General features: G+C 34.9%; 2 protein-coding genes and 1 pseudogene across 3 annotated transcripts; all 3 read left to right on the top strand.

The window, feature by feature from the left end:
* Positions 1 to 428: 428 nt before the first annotated feature.
* LOC143531263 (uncharacterized) lies at positions 429 to 872 on the top strand. The gene has a single exon (XM_077026596.1). It carries the CDS (start codon positions 429 to 431, stop codon positions 870 to 872), a length of 444 nt encoding a protein of 147 aa, XP_076882711.1.
* An 852-nt stretch (positions 873 to 1,724) lies between these two features.
* Positions 1,725 to 6,499, top strand: LOC143531287 (protein HLB1-like; annotated as a pseudogene). Its single transcript, XR_013134995.1, has 11 exons — positions 1,725 to 1,952; positions 3,063 to 3,182; positions 3,419 to 3,488; positions 3,778 to 3,891; positions 3,973 to 4,056; positions 4,133 to 4,213; positions 4,300 to 4,362; positions 5,361 to 5,426; positions 5,511 to 5,663; positions 5,749 to 6,069; positions 6,158 to 6,499. The product of XR_013134995.1 is annotated as a protein HLB1-like (transcript).
* A 1,836-nt stretch (positions 6,500 to 8,335) lies between these two features.
* LOC143531286 (uncharacterized) lies at positions 8,336 to 9,360 on the top strand. The gene has a single exon (XM_077026615.1). The coding sequence runs from the start codon at positions 8,596 to 8,598 to the stop codon at positions 9,358 to 9,360; it is 765 nt and encodes a 254-aa protein (XP_076882730.1). The 5' UTR covers positions 8,336 to 8,595.
* Positions 9,361 to 25,663: the final 16,303 nt, after the last annotated feature.

Genomic DNA, 25,663 nt, shown 5'->3' with positions numbered 1-25,663 from the left:
AACAAGAGACGTCAGCTAACCATCATATACGATCAAATGGTTTCGTGTGTTTTTATAAACCATTATACAGGCAGTCCATCCATATCAACGTATCCAAAACAAGTCACAATGTCACATCTAACAAAAATATGTAGGCTAGTAAATGTAACCACTTTTATTGCTTTTATTATTTTGAGCATACATCTTATAGACATGTCAAAATCCAAAATCCAATAATGGACACAGCACCATGAGTGTAAAACATAAATGTAGGTGGCTCACCACCCACGAACCATAACATAATTAGGTGAACCACCATCCCAACCTAACCACATTTAACCCCAACCCCTGCCCACCAACTCATTTGGTCTATATAACACAATGCTCTTTCACTCCCTATAATTCAATTCCAAAAACAATTCACACAAACCATAGAAAAATAAAATAAAATGGCAGACGAAAGAGCCGGGGCCAAAATTGAGTATGGAGCCGAAGATTGCCTTCGTAGTTCCATCGAGCTTCTAGAGGAGCTCGGTTTCCCTAGAGGTGTCCTCCCACTAAAGGATCTTGTGGAGTGTGGGCGGGTTAGAGCCACGGGGTTTGTTTGGATGAAACAAAAGGGTCCATATGAGCACTTTTTCGAGGCAACTAACACGCGTGTGAGTTATGATACGGAAGTGACTGCTTATATTGAAAAGTGTAAGATGAAGAAAATGACCGGGGTTAAAAGTAAACAATTGTTGATGTGGGTACCGATCGTGGAGATGAGTATGGAAAATGAAAATAGTTCCAAAATCTACTTCAAGGTCCCGGTTGGGATCGGGAAGTCGTTCCCGGTGACGGCTTTCATGACCGAGGAAGAAAAGAAGAAGTACATCGAACGATCTAAGTGAATGATCAAGTTAATATGAGTTATTGAAAATTTGAAATTGTTATGTTATAATAATGTATTTTTATGTTTCTTGTTTCATGTTTTTCTTTTCATTTCGGGGAATTTAATATTGTAATGTTTGCTTTGGAGAATTTATGATTAGCTTAAGATCAAGTGAGGTTCAAATTGAGCCTTTTGTGTTATATAAAATAAATGAGAAAAGGCATGTCTAACTACGAGATTAAAATAAAAGGCAAAATTAGAGAAGATGATTTGAGTAAACATGTATAATTTATGGGTTAGATATATTTTTATTGCAATAAGTTGGAATGGTCTACCCATATAATTCTTAAATAATAAAAAAATTGATTTGTCAATTATAAATTAACTTTGTGATTTGTTTGTTGTTTGTTGTTGGTCTCTGCTAGCTTCTTGTTAGCAGGGGATGCTGTCTTTGTTTTGAAATGAAATGAAACTTGCAGTTCAAAAAATAAACTTTGTGATTTTAGAATTTACCTTAATTCATTGTGGTGATTAAGTATAGTTAAGGATACATAAAAAATCTAACAATTTTTTTTAAATATTTATTTTGAATAAATAACAAATGTTAAGATATATGTTAGGGAGAAATTTGGTAAGCAAGAAAGGCAATTCATTACAATCAAATTTTCAACGGTGGCATGTTAAATGGATTGTTTTGTGTGCATGATTCATTGATTTGCATGATAGTTTTATTTTCATCTATAAATTATAATCACTTAGTAACTTTTTATGTAGTTACTATGGATAAAAATGAAAATAGTTCCAAAAATAGGATAATTACTATCGATAAGTTTTTTCCTAATAAGTTATCCTTTCCTTTCATTGTTGATAATTCTTCCAGTCTTCAGCAACCGATCCAATCAAATCATAATAATAATAATAATAACATAGATCCGAAACCGATGGAAGCAAAGGACAACAATGAGCAGGTGGCTCAGAAAGAAGAAGGTAATCGAACTTTTACTATGAGAGAGTTACTGAATGAATTGAAGAATGGAGATCAACAATCTCAACTCTCTGCTACTGATACTTCTGTTGCTGCTGCTAAGCCCAGGCAAAGGTTTATTTTTTACTTAATTTGATTATTATTATTATTATTATTATTATTATTTTGACGGTTGTTATTGTAATTGAATATGAAAAGCCCTATTTTTTTTACTGATTGTGATTAATTGGTTAGGTGTTAGTTAATAAGGCTTTGTTAATTGTTACTAGGCCTATAAACAAATTGAACGTTCACAAACTGTTTGGCGAGAAGAAGTTCGTTTACTTAATAAACGAACAAAGATGAACACTTGATTTGTTCATTCATTTACGTTTGTGAACGTCGGTTATGCTCGTTTAGGTTTATCTAAATATTTTGACAGTTATGGAATGTCTTTAAGGAAAAGACCTAACTTGTTACTGATTGTGACTAATTAGTTATGTTGTATCGGTAGGGTTTATTCAAATTGAAAGGATTAGGTTTTTGATTATGTAATCCGTTATAAATATTGTTGTTCAACTTATTCACTGTGGATTGCTTTAAACCGTTCGGGTTTCAAAATTTAGTCTTTTGTTTAGTAGAAAGAGCAATGCTAGGGGGTGTGCAACTGTGCATGGTTCAGTTCAGGCTGGTTTTGCCTATTGAGCTTGAAAATTTTGTGCTGTAAAAAGACCAAAGTTAATGAATTTGGGCAAAAATCATTTGGTGATTAATAACTAAATGATGATTATGCATTTTTGCTAAAATATTTGAGATAAGTATTTATTAAGTTCTTATGAATTACTTAAATTCGGTTTTTTCGGTTTTTATTATAAATTCGTTTTTTACAAAAACGTAAAACCAATCCGTCAGTTTTTGTTTTGGTTTGGTTTTTTAAGTTTGGCCTTTTCAGTTTCATGCAGCCCCTGTCTAATAGCAATATTGAATTATGCTAATTGTGTGATTAGTGTCTCTCCAGTACTGCTGTGACTTTTGGCTATGAAAGATTATAAATAATGCTAGGAATACATTTTACAACTCATGTTATTTCACGTTTTGTGTTACCTTGATCAAATTTCGAAACTTGTATTGCTGTTCTTACTCTCACTCTCTGACTGCCGGTCGTATTTTTCTCATTGATAAAGAAGTTGTGTTAATAACTTAATATACTAATGTTCTTGTTGTCATGTCTTTGAAATTTTGTAGTCAAGAGAACACACAGCATACTGAAAAGAACAGTGCCGCCATGGAGTTGATCAACAGTATCACCAGTTCTGACGAGGAAGGTCGGTCAAGGCAACGGATTCTTACGTATGCAGCAAAAAGGTAGTCCTTTTTTCATGTTTTATGTATGCATCCTAGACAAAGTTATGCTAAATCTTGAACTTTGTATATTAAGTCTTCCATCTTGTTAGATCGCAAAGAATTCTCGTAACTCTTGTAGCAAGAACTGAAATTTATGAGAATAAGTACAAATTGTTTCAACAATTCTTAGACGACAACAAATGAAAAAAAGAATCACGCAACCAAGTAATGTTTATTATATGTTCTTTTGCTTTCAGGTATGCAAATGCAATAGAGAGAAATCCAGATGATTATGATGCACTTTATAATTGGGCACTAGTTCTTCAGGTAACCATGCGACCAAGCAATGTTCATAAATATATAGATACATGTTGTAGGCACCTGCTTTCTAGCTTTAATCTATTTCCCAAAACAATGAGTATGACCAGTCACACCACACGATTTTTGTCGTTGAGTATAGATACCTTCACTATGTTATTACTATCTGTGCTATATATGTATGCAATGTAATACTCTTTTTGGTATTAATTAGAACCTGATAGAGAAAACTCACGGGGCCCACCAATACCTTGCCGCATTATATAAACCATTTTGTATCTTTTGCTTTTGTTTTTAGGAAAGTGCAGATAATGTTAACTCAGATACTAGTTCACCATCCAAAGATGCTTTGCTTGAAGAAGCTTGCAAAAAGTATGACGAGGCTACACGTTTGAACCCTACACTTCATGATGTATGTATCGCAATCCATATGAAGTAGTTACACTGATAAATTAATGACACATGATATTCAAAGCTAGTTGCATAACTGCAGGCTTATTATAACTGGGCTATTGCCATATCTGATCGAGCCAAAATGCGTGGACGTACAAAGGAAGCTGAAGAATTATGGAAGCAGGTTTGACCTCTTAATCATAATATCATGAAGAATGTAAAATACATGGTAATTGAATTTTGTATTTATAATATCGCAGGCAACAAATAATTATGAAAAAGCTGTTCAACTAAACTGGAACAGTCCTCAGGCTCTCAACAACTGGGGGCTTGCTTTACAGGTAATCTTTTAGATTTAGTTTCATCAACTTATATATTTATTTCCATTTCCATAATTGTTATTAATATCATAATTTGGTATTTGCAGGAACTGAGTGCGATTGTTCCTGCACGTGAAAAGCAAATAATAGTAAAAAGTGCAATCAGTAAGGTACAATAATATCATATTAACGTCATCATTTGGCTCATGGCTCGCTCGAAGTTCGTTTGAAAAAGCTTGTTTGTAAACGTGCCGAACCCCGAGCCAGGGTTGGCTCAGCTCGTAGGTCTCTTGATAATGGCCCGTTGACTTGCTCAATTGGCTTATTTAAATTAAACCCAAATTTTAACATATATAATAGAAGTAATGGTAACAATAACAGATAAAAATATTGGGAAAAAAAAACAAAAATAATACATATAATATTTTGAATCTACCTCTCGATCTCATAATAAAATAAAAGAATAATAATACATATCATCATCATCATCATCATCATCGTACTCAGTATATCCCACCAATAGCAATGCTATGGTAGGGTCTGAGGAGGGTAAGATGTAGACAGCCTTACCTCTATCCCATAGGGATAGAGAGGCTGCTTCCGGTGAGACCCCCGGCTCGATAGTAGTTTTGCATCAAGCCTTGGACATAAGGCACATAGCACTCAATCATCGGGACACCGGCTGATCGGTGCATGTGCCCTTGTCTTTCGGCTATCAACGCCACCACATGATGCCTGATTAACCTTCCGCCACTTTTAACGTTATTTTCACGAGATTAGTAAAATAACGTCAAAATTAGTGCAATTTTACTTTTGCCCACCCGAGGGTTCACACATATATACATTATATGCGCGCACCGCAAGCAGGGTGTAGAATAATAATACATATAGCGTTATAAATTCTACAGTTTATAAATTTCGTATTATGTGTATGTAAAAAATTATTTTTTTGTCATTTACTTATCAATGTGTGAAAAAATAACAATATAAAAGTTTAACGAGCCAGCTCAAGCTTGACTTTTCAGCTCTATAAAATAAGTGAGCCGAGCCGATTCTGCTCGTTTAAGCCCAAGCTGGAGCCCGAGACCAACCTGGCTTGGTTTTTAACAGCCCAAACGCAGGCCATGAACATGTATCATCTCTTAATGACATGTGTTCTTTAATGCAGTTTCGTGCAGCTATACAGTTGCAATTTGATTTTCATAGAGCCATCTACAACCTCGGCACTGTTTTGGTTAGTTCAAGTGTAACCAACTTTTCTTAATTTGTATATAAAGTATGTAATCATGTACTGATTTCATTAATCTTGCTTTTACAGTATGGATTAGCAGAAGACACATCAAGAACTGGAGGACATGATGCTACTTCAAACGAATTATACAGTCAGTCTGCTATTTATATTGCTGCTGCTCATGCGTTAAAGCCAAATTACTCGGTTTACACGAGCGCATTGAAGCTTGTGCGATCCATGGTTCGTGAATTTTACAGTCTGCTAATTATATTATTAATCATGGTTGTTATATAATCACATTACTGAGTTTTAATTTGTATTGTAGCTGCCTCTACCTTATCTAAAAGTTGGTTCTCTAACCGCACCACCAGTGGGTAATCCAATCACTCCACGTTGCGACTGGAAACACACCCAGTTTGTTTTGAACCATGAAGGTCTCCAACAGGTATGTAATTATGTATGTATAAATGTGTGTGTGTTTACATGTACTGATATTTATGATTAATTTGTGACAGATACACATAATGGCAGGCCTGCAATTAAGATTGATATCCCGGATATTGTCTCTGTATCCACGTGTGCAGATTTGAGTTTGCCACCTGGTCCTTCAATCTGCATTGATACAATTCATGGACCGACTTTCTTGGTAACGAATAATTTTGATTAAATTTTGTTGACATTAGTTTTTAATGACAACATTGAGAAACGGAGAATCTTGTTTTTTTTAATCTCAGATTTCAGAGTCATGGGAATACTTGGATACATGGCTTGATGCTATTCGGCTTGTTTACACAATTTTTGCAAGAGGTAAGACCGATGTTTTAGCAGGCATTATAACCGGTTAAGTTTTTATGTTTTGAGAGAGCTGATGGTTTGTGGGAGTGTGGAACTGACTCCTTATAGATGATAGGTGATGTAAGATTTTTTTGTATATTATTATTGTTTGTCGTTGTCTTGGTGATCATGGGCGGATGTAGCTTATACCGAACGTGGTAAAGTAACAGTTTATTGTGTTATATTTGTATCGACATTTGAGTTATAACGGATGATGTCATGATTGGCTCAAAGAAAGAGAAGTGGTTTTGAAGTTGCTTTAACCTTTAGCATAAGTTAAATCAGGATATGGTTAATGTGATTATAGTAATGCTAGGACTTCAAAATCTACTAATGTTATTTCTAAAATTTAAACAACTTGTGGTGTCGCATGTTGCTCGTTTTATCTTCTATTTCGATGAATGATTACTCTGTAATAATATGATTGATAAGGGGACCATGGTGTAGATGTCATAAAAAGATATTTTGGGCCTTGCCGATGGTGATGATGCTATTAAAAGTCATTCATTCAATGGATGTGATTGTGAGCAGTTTTAAATTTTCAACTCATAAAACGGTGCATGTATTAAACAATTAAACTTATGGATCTAAGAGAGAGACATAAATTTTCAACATCGTAAAACGGTACATGTATTATACAATTTAACTTGTGGATCTAAAATAGAAAACATAGTGGTTAGGGTTTGGCCAACTGAAGTTAAAATCGGGTTTGGCCTAAATTGGTTTGATTTTGAAACTGGTTTTAAATGGAAAATGATCGTTTGCATTTGAAACCAATTTTAAACCAGTTTGATTCGCCTTTTAACGGTTTCAACACCAGTTTTCCTCAAATTGGTTTCTGGAGCGGTTTAGTAAACCGATTATGATTTGAGGTTTTTTTTCCCCAACTTTACATCCACCCATAAAAAAATAAAAATAATAAATGACATGACATGGGTAAATTGGGGCACTAATAAATATATTCATCATCATCGTACTCAGTAAACCCTATTAATAGTAAAGCTATGATAAGGTCTGGGGAGGGTAAGATGTAGACAGTCTTACCTCCACCCTGTAGAAATAAAGAGGCTGCTTTCGATGAAACCCTCGACTTGGTAGTAGTTTTGCATCAAGCATTGGATATAAGACACATAACACTCAACCATTGGTACACAAGCTGATTGGTGCATGTCAGGGACGTCCCTGAGAATGCATGTGTCTTCATATAACTCGTGAGAGAAAAAAAAACGGGCAGTAATATAAATTCGCACACATATATATATAATCAATAATAGAACATACAAAATTGTGAAGTTAAAATCTCAAATACTTAAATATATTTTATAAAGGACACATATCACTCTAGTGGTGGGTTTTCATTCAAAATTAGTTAATTTCACTTTTGGCAACATGAGAACCCACACGTATATAAATTATATATGCGCACCGCAAGTAGGACGTCATATAAATTATATATATTCATACATCACATAGATAAGTTTCACATATGAAAAAACATCATCTCACTCCTGTTCTTGTATGATATGATGCCACTCTTGTTTTCAAGTTTTAAACTTGATTCAATTTGGGACTTATGATTCACTAATTCATGTTTAATTTCTAAAAAAATATTTTGGAGAAACATTCACTCTGATGGGTGTTTAATATATTTTATAATTTTAAACTTAAATAACAAATTTAAACAAATCATACGAAGATGAAAAACCACAAATTACTCTAAACTCTAAAATAAACAAATATTTAAATCTTTCAGGTTTCTCTAAATTCTAAAATAAACAAATATTCAAATCTTTTATTAATAATCTAAATTAGAGATTAGTTGAATTTTCTCAACAAAGAAAATGAACAAGAGCCTGTGTTTTCTACATCGTTTTAGACGACATAAGGTTAAATTTTGTTGTTAGCGTGAACCTAGTTAAGACAACATAATCTGACTAGAGTGTGATAACAAGATTCAAATTTAATAAGTGCTTTGGTCTATCACACAATAAAGTTACCATTTAATAATAATAATAATAATAATAATAATAATAATAATAATTTAACGAGCAACTAACGAGACACAAATATCCATCCAGAGTCGCACACAGAAGTTGTTATTTCCCGCAGCAAACCTCGCAATTTCTCTGTTGGCGCTAACTTTTGTCGTTTACTCACCGCCTTACAAACCGTGTGCACCACCCCTTGTTTTCTTCCTCCATCCATCATTCACCAAACCCATATAATATATATCAACTTATACAACAAAATATTCACAATTCACACCATACCATTCATCTCATCTCATTTCATTTCATTCATTAAATTAAATTAAGAGCATATCAAAAGTACATCAAACATGTGCCGTGGGTTTCAGCCAGTTGATCAAACTGAACGTCTCTTCAAGCTCAAATCCTTTCATGTAAAATTATCATATTCCAAACCCCCAGCTGGGTACTCATCCTTACCCGACTCCCTGACGTTACACTACCTCCCGCGGATCACGGGGGGGCCGTTGGAGGTGAACGGGTCGGTGATACGACCCGATGCAGCGGTGTTTATGACGTTGCATCGGGTGGTATCGGGTGATGGGGAGGTAGTGTACGGGAGTAGGGAGCGGGTAAGGGTGAGTGAGGGGGTTAAGTTTGAGGTATATGTGAAAGAGGATAAGGTGGTGAAGGGTGGGTTTAGGAGGGATGGGAGTGGTGAGTGGAGGATGGAGTGTAGGTGTGGGTTGGAGGGTGGGGGTGGTGGTGGTGGTGGTGGTGGTGGGGTGAAGGCGGTGGAGGTGGTGGTGGTGGCGGCGGAGGAGGATAAGGTGGTGATGAGGGAGAAGGTGGAGATGGTGGTGAGGAGGAGGAAGAGGAGGTGTTTTGAGGGGTTGGAGGAGATACCGGAGCAAGAGAGTGAGGAGGAGGAGGTGGTGGTGGAGTGTGGTTGTAGTGATTGTGCCGGTGGTGGTGAGGCGGTGGAGGACGGTGGCGATGCGGTGGAAGATGGTGGTTGTGAGGTGGAGGGGGTGGGGTGGGCGGTGGATGTGGGGATATGGGTGGTGTGTTTGGGGGTGGGCTATTTGGTGTCTAAAGCTTCTTCCAAGAGTGTAAGGAGGAGAAGATTATTGTAAGACATAGATAGATTCATGTGTACATACATAGTTGTGAAGTTTTGTTCTATCATAATTGTCTTTGAATTGATGGTTGTAATAATAATTAAATGTTACAATACAAGCTTCCAAGGTTCTACTTCATTTTTTCACTTGATGTGGAAGATAATAAACCACAATGTTATGAGAAAATAAAAACAATTAATCATGATTTTGATTTCTTCCGTGTAGACAAAAGGAAATCACTATATATTTTCATGATGATTGAAGATTAATATTTGACTCCAGTCCAAAGCACCAATTTGACGGATGGCCTTTAATTTGGATTTTAATCATAAGCCCTCAAAGATTGATAGACTGTACCGAGCCCAATATGAGAAGAAAAGAGAACAAGGAAAATTATATATATATATATATATATATATCAAAAAGGAAGATTTGTCGGCCTCTCATAATCTACTGTTCATGAAATTAACAAACTACTGCTTGACACGTCCTACGGTGACTCATTGCTCTCCACCAGTTATTCCACCTCTTCGTCTCTCTCTCTCTCTACGATTTCTTTCTTCATCGTTTGCCATAGAAAGAAAGCACGTTGTTGCCCACCATCTTTTCGGCCGTATGTGGCGGCGGCGGATGGCGATAACGATGTCTTACAACGTCACTCTCTCTCCCTCTGCTTCATCTTTAGGCAATCACTACCGCCGTTCAGTGGTGACGGCGTGTCGTCGGCTATATCTGACGTTTGCTTTGTGATGACGGAGTGCCGGTACGACACCTCCGTCTTTTTGGTATAAACCGAAAATCCGGTGTGGTGGCTGGATTCTATTTGGGAACCTAGGCGGCTTTGACGTGGTTGTGTCCGTGGTATACTATTGCCGTGTTCTGATTCACTATTTGGAACCCTTGGTGGCGATGGTCTATTGGATGACTATTGTTTGAATTTTTTTTCAAAGTGGTATTTATTCATCAAAAGAAAAGGAAAACAGGAAAGTAAAAAAAAAAGGAAAATGATGTATCTGTAAGAATAAATACATTTTATATATTTATTTATATGGTCATCATTATCATTTATATAATAATAAATCAAAATAATTAATTATATATTATTATATATTAGTTTGGTAATTGTTGATGCGCCATGTTACTCTTAATAGCTAATAAATCTTAATAGCTAATAAAGGGTTTCTCATTTGGTGTATATATAGAGAGAATAAATTAACATCATAATCTAATCTCACACACATAAGTAAATTATGTGTCTCCTCTCTCTTCTAAACCGGGTTCCTCTCAAGAACCCTAACCATCCTTAACTATACATCCTAAAGGGGAACTCGATCAAGATGACAAGCATGTCGAGTACATCATATCCTTGTGCGGTTACTACTCTTCATGCTGTAACAGGTTCATAGGTTTAATATTTATCATGTTTTATATTACTTACATGAAAAACTGGTCAACATGTGGCATCAGAGTGATGTTGATTAATCAGTTCTTCATGTTTTCTGTAAATCTGGAATTGAATCAAAAGATATGGACTAAAACTTGATAAACCCTAATTTTTTAGGTTTCTTTTTTTTCATGTTCTATTACGAAAACAATACATGAAACTGTTTAAAATCTCTAAAATTCATATTTAGTAAACTCTAATATTTTCGAAATCTGTTAATTTCATGTTTAAAGATTTCGATTCTAAGTTTTTTTTTATGTTTAATTGTTAAAAATTTTCGATGATGTTCTTCGTGTTCATCATTATTATCGAAAATTATACATATGTTGGTTCAAAATCTATATTAAAATTTGTTAATGATTATTTAGGGAAATATTTTTTCAAATCTTGGATAACTTAGAAGTTTTAATATTTTCTTAAAAGATTTAAATCCCCTTAAAATAGGAAACAAATATAATTGTTAATCATTAAAAAGATTTGAACCAAATCTTATCATCATTAATTTAGTTAATAAAGATCATGGGTTAAAGGCTTAAACTAGTTTACGGGTTCACGGGCTATTTAAAAATCATGTATTATGGGCTTAAAATAGCTTATGTGTTCTAAGAGTTTATGAGTTTCTAAAATGGTTTGGGGTCATAACCCATAAACCCGAAAACTCACTAATACCGGAATCAACATTTTCCATAAAACTCCATAAAATCATGTAAACACTCAAATACTGAAAAACACACTAAAAGCCAGAAACTGGCAATTCTCTGGAACCCAAAATTTCCGAGAACTAATTCCGCAAAATAAGGTCCTACTGGAAATTTAAAAATCCTTACTCTAAACATTTTCCGCTATTAATTAATTAAATGTTTTGTAAACCTTAAATATTATAAAATTTTACAAAACATAAAGGTTTAACTTGAATGAACTTTTGATGTAACACTTATGCCCAAAGGTGATGAGTTACATTTACCCTATCATTCAAGTATAACTGAAAAGCTTTTGTTAGTTTTGCCTAACATGATACAAATGTCTCACTTCTGCCCAAATGTGATTTGTTACATTTTTATTTAGCAAAACTAGCCCGTGCATAATTAAAATAATTGTCTCACTTCTGCCCAAAGGTGATGTGTTACAATTGTTTTACACATATACTTAAATAAATTTTAATTCTGTCCAAAGGTGATTTATTTTTTGTTTAAGTAGAACTATTAATTAAAGTCTATTAGTTTGATGTTAATAATAGACATATCACATCTTCAATAAAATATAATGATCCTCATATTAATGATCATTCATTAATATAATGATCATAAACTTTAATCTATATTATTTTAATATCTCATAATATTACTCACTATATTTTCTTCCATAAATAACGATCTCATCCAAATCATCCACTCTAATCTTAATATACAATTGAATTTTGTCTCATAAAGAGTTTTAATAACATTTAGCTCTTCTCAATTTTAATTATTCATTAAGACATGATATGGCTATCCTACTGCTCTTTCTAATAACAATCATTATTTTAAAAACAAGATCATAACAAATGGGATGCGTCAATCATAATGTCTCTTATAATAATGATAATCAATAGTTTATTTAAATAAATGCTATCACTAAAGTTATTCTTGATTTAGTTTTTCCAAAGACTAATCAAAATAACTCATAAGATGCATGCATTCTTTCTTGAAAATTCTAACTATAAGGTTAAATGTCATTACCGAAGACATCATAATGTAAAATAACATGACCCATAAAATTAAGGGCTTACACATGAAAATAAATACATTTTTTAGTACATTACATACTAAAATTTTCAGCTGTACAATTTGGTGCCTTACGAATCAACTATAACACTCAAAAGTAACAAAGAAAAATGAGTGTGTTGATCAGCAACATATGTACACGAAAAGAAATGTCTGGTGCTAGAAATAATATGTTATTCAACTCATTACCACTAAAACCTAAAAGAGGATAATTCTAAGGTTCATAGATAAAATACAAGTATTACTTCCAGCTTTAGGTTTCTTAAGGAGAAGTCTCATTGCAAAAATATGCCATTAGATTAGGCATAGACATTACAAGACTATCTGTCACACCCCGACCAAAGGCGGCGGAATATGCCGAGGTGTAACGATTGCCCATAAGCGCATGACACTATTTAAAGCGACAATATTTAACAAACTCATTTCATTTCACAAAATCGAAAATGTCACATAACCAAATATTCATAAGTCAAATACAATAAAATATAGCAAAATATAGCAAATCAAATATTGTTCATTTTTGCTAATATCCTAACGGTATTTGTGTCATTTTCTTCACCGAACTCCATAATCAACCTAGATGCAAACCTGTAACATTTCATAAAATAAAGTTGTCAACACAAAGGTTGGTGAGCAATTCATAAGTTTGAACAATAGATATATAGTATAAAAAGCCACAAAACTAGTATACAAAAACCATAAATAATAGCTATAAACTTGGCTAAATTGACAATCGCTAATAGAATTACGTTAGCGCCACCTAGCTACAAGGGATTGCCAAGTAGTCTAGGATTTAATAGAATATCATTAATTGCATTACGTTAACGACACCTTGCTACAAGGGGATGCCAAGTAGTCTAGGATTTATAGATTCCACCAACTGAAAGCGATAAACACACAGGCATATAAGCATAGAACACCAAATCGAGCAATTATTCAAGTAAAATATACAACAACGTTTGTGGTTTAAGACTCAAGTATAAAGCAGTTGATTTGAATAAGTATGAAATGTCACCCCAAAACAAAAGATAGAAAACGGGGTATGAAGTTACTCACGTTCAAGTATAAAACTTGATCGGTAAAAGATGAATAACCGAATGGATGAAGTTTAACGAGCAAGGCCTAAATGACAATAAAATCTTGGATTTAGAATGGTTGTCTTGAAGATCTTTAAATAAAATAATTGTTGCAAAAAGTAAACAATTAAGTTCAAGGTTTAAAATGTAACTATTTAAGAATTTATAATAACAATCCTTTAAAAATGTAAGTTTGCTTGAAACCGGGTTAAAGTATCTAACCTTAATATTTACTTAACCAATGTTAAGTAATAAGGTGGGAAAAATGCTAAAATGCAAGTTCCTTTGGGACTGAAGATACTAAAACGTGTTTTTAACGAGTGTTCGGGTTGTCGATTCGGGTCTTGACAAATGGTCAAACCCAAAGTCAACTTTCCAACATATTAATTGTTATGAGATAACTCATTAAAATATACTAACACTTAACCAAGTATGTAGATCTATTGTTTAGAACTAACAACGCACGTTAAGCGAGTGTTCGTTTTTGTCGGTCCAAACTATGTGATGAGATCAAGTTGGATCCAACAATTCCAAGTACTTAAGAAAATAATTAAAATCAGTTTGTAAACTATTTTTAAAGAAATATACAAGTCTTGATAGCTAAAAACACACTTGTGTGTCTTAAGCGAGTAAAAGTCGGTATAGTTCGGTTTGGTTCGGTCTCCATCTCACAAATAGTTCATAGATGGTTTCTACATGCCCAAATATCATAGAACTTGTATATTGGTTTATAAATGAAGAAAACTTAAATTTTACAACTAAAAAGTTAACTACAAATCTTTTAAGCAAAAGTTTCGGTTTAGTTCGGTTTCCATCTCCCAACGAGTTCATAGATGGATTCCATATGCTTAATATCAAAGAACTGTAAAAATGATTTTTGAAACTCAAATATAGCAATAAACATGTTTAAACAACTATTTTAACAAAACTAGTAAACAAAAGTTCGGTTTCCGGTTTGGACTAGTTTCGGTTAAACCGAGGTTAGTCTTATACAAACCCACACAATGGAACTTGTAAATAAGATGAACAACTAAAAGGGTTAGAAGTTAGTCATAAGTGATATGTATAATAAGTTATGTGTGTGTATATATATATCAAGAACACGAAGTCCTCCATGAAGCCTTGCCTTATGACATTCGAAACTTAACCAACCGGAGTCGATGAAGTAACAAATAAAGGAAACAAGGGGTGTGTATTATATATATGTTGTACCACCATATTCAAGTGTTAGTAATATTAGATGAATAAGTTAAAATGAAAGACTATAGTTAGTTGACCTTAAGAAATAAAAATAACAAAATATTGAAGATGAATACTTGGATTTGAGAGAGATTTTGGAGAAGATGAACAGCCAAAATGGTGTATGGAGCCTTGCTTTTATAATGGTAAGAGTATGGTTCATACAAATAGGGTAAAGATGCATGTGATGGTTGAAATTTTCAAATAAGTTTTTGGTAAATGGCAATAATAGTCCCCAAAGTTTGGTTTAAGTCATTTTAAGGAGTTTTAAGGACCAAAAAGAATGTTTTCAAGACCCAACAAGTGTAAAACAATATTGTAACATAAAATCCATCATTTTTTATTATATCATAAGCTTTGGTTTACAAAATGGGTCAGTTTACATGATAAACGAATACAAACGAGACCCGAAATTGACGAATGTCACACTATCCCCTACTTTAGGAAATTTCGTCCCGAAATTAAGATGACGATGATGATGCAAAAAAGTGTGGATACTTCTCCTTCATTGTGTCTTCTCGTTCCCAAGTGAACTCCGCGCCACGCCGTGATTCCCATCGAACTTTGACTAACCGAATACGACTACTCTTGGTTTTCTTCTCGCTGCGATCCATGATCTCAACGGGTCGTTCAACCATGATCATCGACTCATCGACATGTACTTCGTCGAGAGGTATATGGAGATTACCCTCGGCTAAGCACTTCTTAAGATTTGATACATGAAAAGTAGGATGAACATCGGCAAGTTCTTCTGGTAGCTCGAGTCGATAAGCCACCTTCCCAACACGTTCAAGGATTTTAAAAGGACCAACGAAACGAGGAGCTAGTTTACCCTTATTTCCAAAACGGACTACCCCCTTCCAAGGAGATACTTTTAAAAGGACAATATCGCCAACATTAAATTCGATAGGTTTTCGCCGTATATCGGCGTAACTATTTTGACGATTTCTAGCGGCTAGGAGATTCTTACGGATTTGATTAATGACATCGGTGGCTTCTTGGACAATCTCGGGTCCCGTGATTTGAGCTTCACCGATTTCGTTCCAACAAATCGGGGAACGACATTTACGACCATAAAGAGCTTGAAAAGGAGCCACATCAATGCTAGAGTGGTAGCTATTGTTGTAGGAGAACTCGATGAACGGAAGATGAGAATCCCAATTCCCACCGAAATCAAGAACACATGCTCGTAGCATATCCTCGAGTGTTTGGATTGTACGTTCGGATTGACCGTCCGTTTGAGGATGATAAGCCGTGCTAAGATCGAGACGTGTTCCCAAAGCTTCTTGAAGAGATCGCCAAAAATGAGAGGTAAAACGGGCATCGCGATCGGAGATGATAGACAATGGCAAACCATGTCGACACACGATTTCCCGAACATAGATTTGAGCAAGCTGCTCGACAGAGTACTTCTCGCGAATCGGAATGAAATGAGCAGATTTGGTTAGTCGATCGATGATCACCCAAATGCTATCGTTGCCTTTCTGGGTTTTGGGTAATTTGGTGATAAAGTCCATAGCAATGTCTTCCCATATCCAAACGGGAATCGGTGGTTGCTTGAGTAGACCAAAAGGTCTTTGATGTTCGGCTTTGATTTTCGAGCAAGTAAGACATTTAGATACAAACAACGCTACGTCCTTTTTCATACCCGGCCACCAAAAGGTAGCACGAAGATCGAAATACATCTTATCCGCACCGGGATGAACGGAATAATGCGAATTATGAGCTTCGTCGAGAATACAAGTACGAAGGTTATCGCGATCGGGAACCCACAAACGATTGAGAAAATACAAAAGACCATCGGGTTTGGTTTCGAGTTGAAGTTCGGCTCCACATGACATTTCGTCGTACATATTACCTTCTTCAACGGAGGTGCGTTGAGCTTGAAAGATACGAATTTGAAGATCGGTTTGAACAATGACGCTTAGAAGTAGAACGAATTTAACATTAACCTTTCGACTTAGGGCGTCGGCGACAACATTCGCTTTACCGGGGTGGTAGCGAATCTCGCGATCGTAATAACTAAGTAATTCGGCCCATCGTCGTTGTCTCATGTTGAGATCTTTTTGGTCGAAAATGTTTTGAAGGCTTTTATGATCGGTAAAAACCACACATTTTGTACCATAAAGGTAATGTCTCCAGATTTTGAGAGCAAAAACGACGGCACCAAGTTCGAGATCGTGAGTCGTATAGTTCTTCTCGTTGACCTTAAGTTGCCTTGATGCGTAGACGATGACTTGACCTTGTTGCATGAGAACACAACCAAGGCTTTGATGGGATGCATCACAAAATACAACAAAATCGTCGTTTCCATCGGGAAGGGTTAGAATAGGAGCATTGCAAAGCATGTCCTTGAGAGTACAAAAGGCTTCCTCTTGCTTCGAACCCCAATCGAAGGGTTGTCCCTTATGGGTGAGAGAGGTAAGAGGCAAAGAGATCTTGGAAAAATTCCGAATGAAACGCCGATAATATCCGGCCAAACCGAGGAAGGATCGAATTTCCGTGGGAGTCGTTGGAGTTTTCCAATCCTTAACGGCCTCAATTTTAGCGGGATCAACATGAATACCTTTGTCGTTTACGATATGTCCCAAAAATTGAACTTTCTCGAGCCAAAATTCACATTTGGAGAATTTGGCATAGAGTTGTTCGTTTCTAAGGAGTTCGAGAATGGAACGCAAATGATGTTCATGTTCGGCTTTGGATTTAGAAAAGATAAAGATGTCATCAATAAAGACAATAACGAATTTATCAAGGAATGGTTTGCAAACGCGGTTCATGAGGTCCATAAATACCGCGGGTGCATTTGTTAACCCGAATGGCATAACCAAAAATTCGAAATGTCCATATCGAGTACGGAAAGCGGTTTTTGGAATGTCTTCTTCACGAACACGCAATTGATGATAACCCGATCGAAGATCAATTTTGGAGAAACAAGTTGCGCCTTGAAGTTGGTCGAATAAGTCGTCGATACGTGGCAATGGATAACGATTTTTAATAGTAAGCTTGTTAAGTTCACGATAATCAATGCACATACGAAACGAACTATCCTTCTTTTTCACGAAGAGAACGGGAGCGCCCCAAAGAGAAGAGCTTGGACGAATGAAGCCTTTATCGGAAAGTTCTTCGAGTTGTTTTGATAGTTCTTGCATTTCCGACGGGGCTAGACGATAAGGAGCCTTGGCCACGGGCATCGCGCCGGGCACAAGATCAATTTGGAATTCAATCGGACGAATGGGAGGAAGACCGGTAACATCATCGGGAAAGACATCAAGGAAATCACGAACAATAGGAATATCTTGGATCTTCCTTTCCTTTTTGTCTTTTGTCACCGAGAGAGCTAGAAACGGAACGTACTTTTGGCGTAAGTACTTTTGCGATTGAGCACACGACATAAGGTTTAACCTCGTGACGTTGTGTTTCCAAAGACCTTAAGAATTTTACCGTTGACGAGCGGGATGCGAATGAATTTATCAAAACAAACGACTTCGGCACGGTGCAAAGATAACCAATCCATGCATACTTTGACATCGAAGCTACCCATTTGCATCGGGATGAGATCAATGGAGAATTTATGCTTAGAAAGAATAAGAGAACAATCTTTAATTTGAGTATGATATTGTCATATTTTTTTCAGTTAAAAAAAATACATTTTATGTATGTGTGTTTCAGCCTGGTTTTGATAATTTTAAATTAAATCGTGAGCCAAACCTTTTGTAACAGTTTTTTTTTGTCCTCGAAAACCAAGAAAACCTTTGAAAGTTGAAAACAACTGGCCAAAACTTAAAGAAAAAAAATCAACCGTCAAATCAAAAGATGAACGGTTTTACGGTTTCAAACCGAACAATACACACCCATAAACTTATTACGTAGTCTGCGTTTCCTGCTGCATGGCGCAGGCACCCGTCTAGTAATGATATATAAGTCTGCTAATCCTAATATTCCGATTAACACATGATTTGTTGAGTCTAGTTCTATATGTTTACCCGAAATCAACAAATAACTAACATGAGTGTTAGTGACAAATTTAAATGTTAAGGTTATTAGAACCATGATAAACTGTCTTTTAATTACACTTTATGATACCTTAAATACTCTGAAGATTAATCAGAATTTAGTATCTATACTTAAGTTACATTATAACAGTTATAAGGTTTGCATAGCCAACATAAAGTCACTCTTACCTTAAACTCTTATATTATTTGTTATCAATATCTGGATTGAAACATTTATAAAATATGATAATGTATACTTTCACAACTTTTGTTATAATGCAAATAAAAATTTAACGAAAGACAAATGAGACCTATAATATTCATTTATTAAAACCAAATTTCATGAGAAATCATGACATGGTTGATGAGGGTAATTTTTCATATAATCTCATTCTTATTGATTTTAAATCATGTGTTAAATGCCCTAAACATTACTTGGCTTAAGGAATAAGTATGGGTCCACCATAAGTTATATTTCACTGACATTCGTGAAACTTATTCAAACAGAATATTCAGACATAATTCTTTTATTATTTAAAATCCTATTTACTTGTATCAAATCACTGGTCCAGAATTAGTACTTGAAACCTCTGAAAAGATTGTCCAAATCCGAAACCGCATGGCAGCAGCACGAGATCGCCAAAATAGTTACGCCGACAAGCGCCGAAAACCTCTGGAATTCCAAGTGAGCGGCCAAGTTTTACTCAAAGTCTCACCTTGGAAAGGTGTAGTTCGTTTTGGAAAGCGAAACAAACTCAACCCACGATACGTTGGCCCATACCAGATAACCAAACGCGTTGGTCCGGTAGCATACCGATTGGATTTACCAACAGAACTCAGTGGCGTACATAACGTTTTCCATGTATCCAACTTGAAGAAATGTCTTTCTGACGAAACACAAGCAGTTCCTTTGGGCGAGTTGCAAGTTGATGAACAGCTACGCTTCATCGAAGAACCAGTCGAAGTTTTGGATTGGGAAACCAAAACACTCAAGCACAGCAAAATTCCAATCGTTAAAGTTCGTTGGAACTCGAGACGTGGACAAGAGTTCACGTGGGAACGCGAGGATCAAATGATGAAAAAATATCCTCACCTTTTTGAAGGGTTGACCAAACACCGAAAACCGCAAAAGTCGACAAACCGTCAGAAATCACCGGAGGTATGAATTAAATTTCGGGACGAAATTTCTTTCTACTAGGGGATGATATGACAAACTGAAAATTTTTTGCCTTTTTCAGACACCCATCGCGACTTGACTCAAATTTTCGGGACGAAAATTCTTTCAACATGGGAATGATGTGACACTCGTCAATTTCAGGTTAACTCCGTTAATCCAAACTCCGTTAATTCAAACTTAAGATCACACGAACTGTAATGCATATCTCATTACATTTAAATTAGGTTTTAAATGACGCATGGCAATCACTACACAAGTAGTCTTTCGGAATTTCACCGAAACACACACGAGTCAACTCAAACCATTGGTGAACAAACGATAAGTAATTGATAGTTATGTGTTAATCTTTGTGTTACTTGATATTTATATATATACATATATAAGACTAAATTCAAGAAGCAAAAGCCTAGTTAATGCTAAAAATTGATTAACTAGAAGTTCAGGGGGCTAAGTGTAACATAATTAATAATATAAACATATTATTACACAAACCCTAACCCCCTAATCCCTGCATACGATCGTCCCCTTCCCCCCTCTCCTCTTGGCAGCCGTGAACACACACACACACATACAATCTCCTTGCAAGCTTGTTTGAAGAATTAAAGTGGTAGCTAGGTAAATTACATCCTCTCTAGTTTATTCCATTGAGTTAATTGCATGATTAAGCATAATAAACATAAACCCTAGATGTTAAAACTATTTATTGTCGATAGATTATGAGTCTAGAGGGTTGCTTGCATGGTTAATTGTTCATAGGTTAATTGTTTATTGAGTTTTGATGAAAACTGATGCTGGACAGATTATTGAATTCGTGTTTGGACGACTGTAACTCGATGTTAATGTTATGTTTTGATGCGATTGTTGATTCTACAGTATACTAGGTCGAGTCTAGTTTCTGAAAAGTCTGATTTTGTAATTTTTGGACGTATAAAAGTCTGGTTTTATTATTTTATAAAACTGTTGTGCAAGGCGGATTTGGGAGCCCTTCTGTTAGGCTGTTTTGCGACTAAGATATCTCATAAACTATAAGACCAAATGGGTTGGTTCCACTTCTGGAAGAAAATAAATTGAGTTAGGAACCTAACCCAATTGGTCTTGCATTAATTGGATTTTTCATTTAACGGGAATAACAAATAACATTCTGTTGCGCATGATAATGATTGCTGTGATGTTTTGATCTTTGTGGTAAAACCATATATGATAAAAATATAATAAAAACAGTTTTAGAAACCTAACCCACATGTTCTTCTGTGATGATTTTTGGTGATTTATTTTACCTGTTCGAATTTATTAATAAGAGTAATCTTGTCGAGTGAAAATCTGCATAACCGATCGATGTTTGCTATGTTTTGACCAAATTGCTCTTTTGGGGGATAATTTCTAGTAATGTAGAATATTAATACTTGACACGTAAGTAGTTTTTCACACATGTAACGTATCACCAACGTGTTTGTCGAGTCGCACTTATTTCACAAACGAAACACGAAACGCATCTCATGCATAAGTTGTATGTGTCGAGTCTAGGGACTCACTTGTAGTTTAAATACTTAGAAAATATCATTTTTGTTTTTAGAACACTAGTGAGGATTTTCTGTGACGCACACCTTTTTCTCGGATCTTTTTGGTTATCTTCGCAAACAGTGAGTTTCACGTCCCCTTTTTACTCTTTTTAAACGCTTTTATTTGGGGGAGATAACATGCTCCAACGCTGTAGATTTTGTTTAGTTTTTATATATCACTTGTAAGGCTAAGTGGCAAACAAACCAACTAAAGTCCTTCATAACATCGAACCGGTTAATATTTGGATAATAGCGAGTCACTGTTGAGTAGTACTACTGGGTTTGACAAACCCCACCCAACTCTAAACTCGACGGTAGGTCGAGTGGGTGTAATCTTGGCTAACACATTACCATGGTCGTGGTTGACATGGTGGCAAGGCAATTGATAAACAGTCAGCTTCGGTATCGAACACTTAGTAATACATGCTTGATAGGTTAGCTACCTATTGATATATAATTAACTTAACACTATCTGGTAACGCAAACGCAAACGCAAACACTTTATTTATATAAACATGTGAACTCACCAACCCTGTGTTGACACTTTTAGTATGTTATTCTCAGGTAGCCGAGGCGGGCGCGCGGTATAGGAACATGCATTCGCTAAACACCATCGCTTTGAAAACTTCTTTTAATTTTTATCTTAATAACTTGGGTTTTTAAGTCGTCCTGTGTGGCGCAAACTTTTTGGTTTACAATTTACGCTTCCATATTTTATTTAAGACTTAATGTCTTGTTGGTTTGAAAACGCTAAACATGGTGTTTGATTATAACTAATGATTCCGATCCTGTTAGTTCACACCCTCTGACGGTAAAACTCCGTTAGCGGATTTTGAGGGTGTGACAAGAGATCCGTTCATATATACTTAATACGATTTCTTCTAAATATGTCCTTTAAGTTTATTATGACATCTGGACGTTAATGGAATCAAATCAAGTCTAACATATATATGACAGATTCCCACGCCATGTACATCATTGAAACTTCTCTTGTATTTTTCGTATAGATATTAAAGGTCAGTGGGAGCCTTAAGTGTCTCAATCATAACTTACAAGATTTGCAAGAGGTGGGGGAGTGAAAACTTGATATTATCTCAAATACACCTCTTGTACAAGACACTGCTCCATCATAACACTATTCCATCAAAACTTATCTCTTTAAAATTTACTACTACTCTTACAAAAGTTTCGTTATTGCTTAAACGTGGACAAATTCATATTTCTTACTAAATTAATCCTCACCAAGAGAAACTGCAACAACTTATATTATTAACTTGTTTCTCTGTTAGAATCTATTGGTCTTTATATACTGACCCTAATTATGCTAATTATCTAAAGGTTTCTAAGGTCAGTGGGAGCAGTAAAAGTCTGACTTGTTAGAAGTACAAGAGGCGGGGGGAAGCGAGATATTAAATTTTACTCCAATTACACCTCGTGTACACCATACTGCGCCAAATCTTACACACTTAGAATCCTGAAAATGATAGCAACCTAACTAAGAGCTAATCCATAAAACTGAGACTTTTAAAATTACCCAATAATCAACTTAGGAGGCCATCTAGGTTTTAAAACCTACTAAATTTGATGCTTATGTAACCTCCCTAACTAAAGTTGAATTGGATGTTGAAAAGTTTAATGATCATACTCCTTATAATTAAACCATTATCATCAATCATAATTGATTCCATAAGTCGCTAACGTTTTGAGATTTGGTTGAATCACCTAAAGGTGTTCATAACTAAACTAAATCCTAACACAAACGTTAAGACACTAAGAAGCATAATTGATTATTAAAGGTTAGATTCAAAAGGGAATAAATCATCAAAGAATCTTATAACCTATATTATAAAGCATTTCTTTGAGGATCATCACTGTTCAAGTAGCTTATAATAGTTAAAGAGCTACGTTAGAAGAACATTAAAACAACTTTCCCTAATAACTGACTTACATATCTACAAGCTCATAAAACAACCTAAATGTTATAAACTGAAGATTAATGAACATTTAGTCTATAAGTCAATAAAAACCATATATGGGTTAATGAAAACATCAAAATTTGATGAAATATTAATACAATTATTTTCATCAAAAATCAAGTGGATTAATGTACCTACCTCAAGATGAGTGAGAGCAACTAAAAACAAACTTGTCCTTATATAGATGACATTCTTCTGACAAGTATATGTTACATAAGTTAAAGCATTGTTCACACACTTTGATATGAAATATCTCAAAGATATCCCGTACATAATAGATATCATAACATTCTGAGATAGACCCAAAGGGACATTAGTTTTGTTCTATAAGTTTTATCTTAAATGGGTCCTTACACATGTAACAAACAATATTGCTCTATTTAGAGGATAATAGGATCATTGAGATTATTACCTTATGCTTCATTAAGTAGAAGCCTTACGTAGGTTCAAGTCTATACTCGTTCAGATATTACTCAAAATTGTAACAAACTAGATATGCCTAGATTAATGTGAAACATCTAAAAGAGTATTAAAATATCTTTAAAAGAAATGAAAGACTATAATTTAAAAGAAGAAGTGAGAATTCAAACCGGTATATTACTCTAAACTTTGTCATATTCAGAGATAAGAAATGTAATTTTCGGGATATATTCTTATGTCAGTAGATAAATCTATCTCATGAAGGAGTCGTAATGAACTGATAACAACAACCTAAGTCTTAACAACATAATATGTTGATTAATTACATTGTTGTTGTCAATAAATTTTGTTGAATATTTATTAGTGGACTTATAAGTTTTATTAAACTCCAAATAACTTATATATTGAAGACTAATTGTGACAACGTCAGCTACCATGTTTTCTCAAACAGTAACAGTTTGATAGGTGTTGCATGAAATTTTGATATGAAATTAATTATTCATTTTTGAACGGATTGAGGAATCAAAATTTTCATATCGAATACATTCATGATATGCTTAAGGATCCTATAACTAAAGGTCTATTACCCATAAGTATTATGAAAGCGCTTATAATCATGAGGGGTTTATTAATGACCACGTACAACTGCATATCGTACTATGAATGATTAACTATTAAATTTCCTCATCAGTTTTGATTTTGTACGTCTCTTAATATGTTCTGCATGCATAATGACATATAGACAAATTAAATATACAAATCAAACGTTCTGAAGGGTTTACTTGAAAATTTTGATCATAACTACTTAAGTTTTTAAATAAGGAGTGCAGTATGATTAATGGGGGTTTTGAGCTGATGTTCAATTCAATTACTGTATTTCTCTGCTCCAGTTTGAGTTTAAAACTAAAATGAGTGTTAACTCCTGATCAGGCTTATCTAATACTCATTATAAATGATTACTCGGTCAAGTGGGAGAATGTAAGAATAAATATATTTTATATATTTATTTATATGGCCATCATTATCATTTATATAATAATAGATCAAAATAATTAATTATACCTTATTATATATTAGCTTGGTAATTCTTGATGGACCATATTACTCTTAATAGCTAATAAAGGGTTTCTCATTGGGTGTATATATAGAGAGAATAAATTAACATCATAACCTAATCTCATACACATAAGTAAATCATGTGTCTCCTCTCTCTTCTAAACCGGGTTCCTCTTAAGAACCCTAACCATCCTTAACTATACATCCTAAAGGGGAACTCGATCAAGATGACAAGCATGTCGACTACATCATACCCTACTGCGGTTACTACTCTTCATGCTGTAACAAGTTTATAGGTTTAATATTTATCATGTTTTATATTACTTACATGAAGAACTGATCAACAGTATCTGCTGCTGCTAGCAGCGGATTAGGAAGAAAATCAAGTAGGATCTGCCATTGGCAATGGCGGATCAATCATTGGGAGCTAATCACTACCAATGGCGGATTAGGAAAAACTATTGCTGCAAGTTTCTGTAAAAAGCTCCAATTTTTATTTACTTTATTTACTCCGGTTACCGGAAAACTCGCCGGAGCTTCAATTACCGACGGAGACGACTTAATCGACGGCGTTTGCTTCGGAATTTGAATAATCGACAGCGTCTTAAGGGCGGAA

Source organism: Bidens hawaiensis, unplaced genomic scaffold, assembly GCF_021521415.1.
Source record: "Bidens hawaiensis isolate Kalapana, Puna unplaced genomic scaffold, B.hawaiensis_p1.1 tig00009139_1, whole genome shotgun sequence".
NCBI lineage: Eukaryota > Viridiplantae > Streptophyta > Magnoliopsida > Asterales > Asteraceae > Bidens > Bidens hawaiensis.
This window is presented reverse-complemented; position numbering and strand designations above follow the sequence as displayed.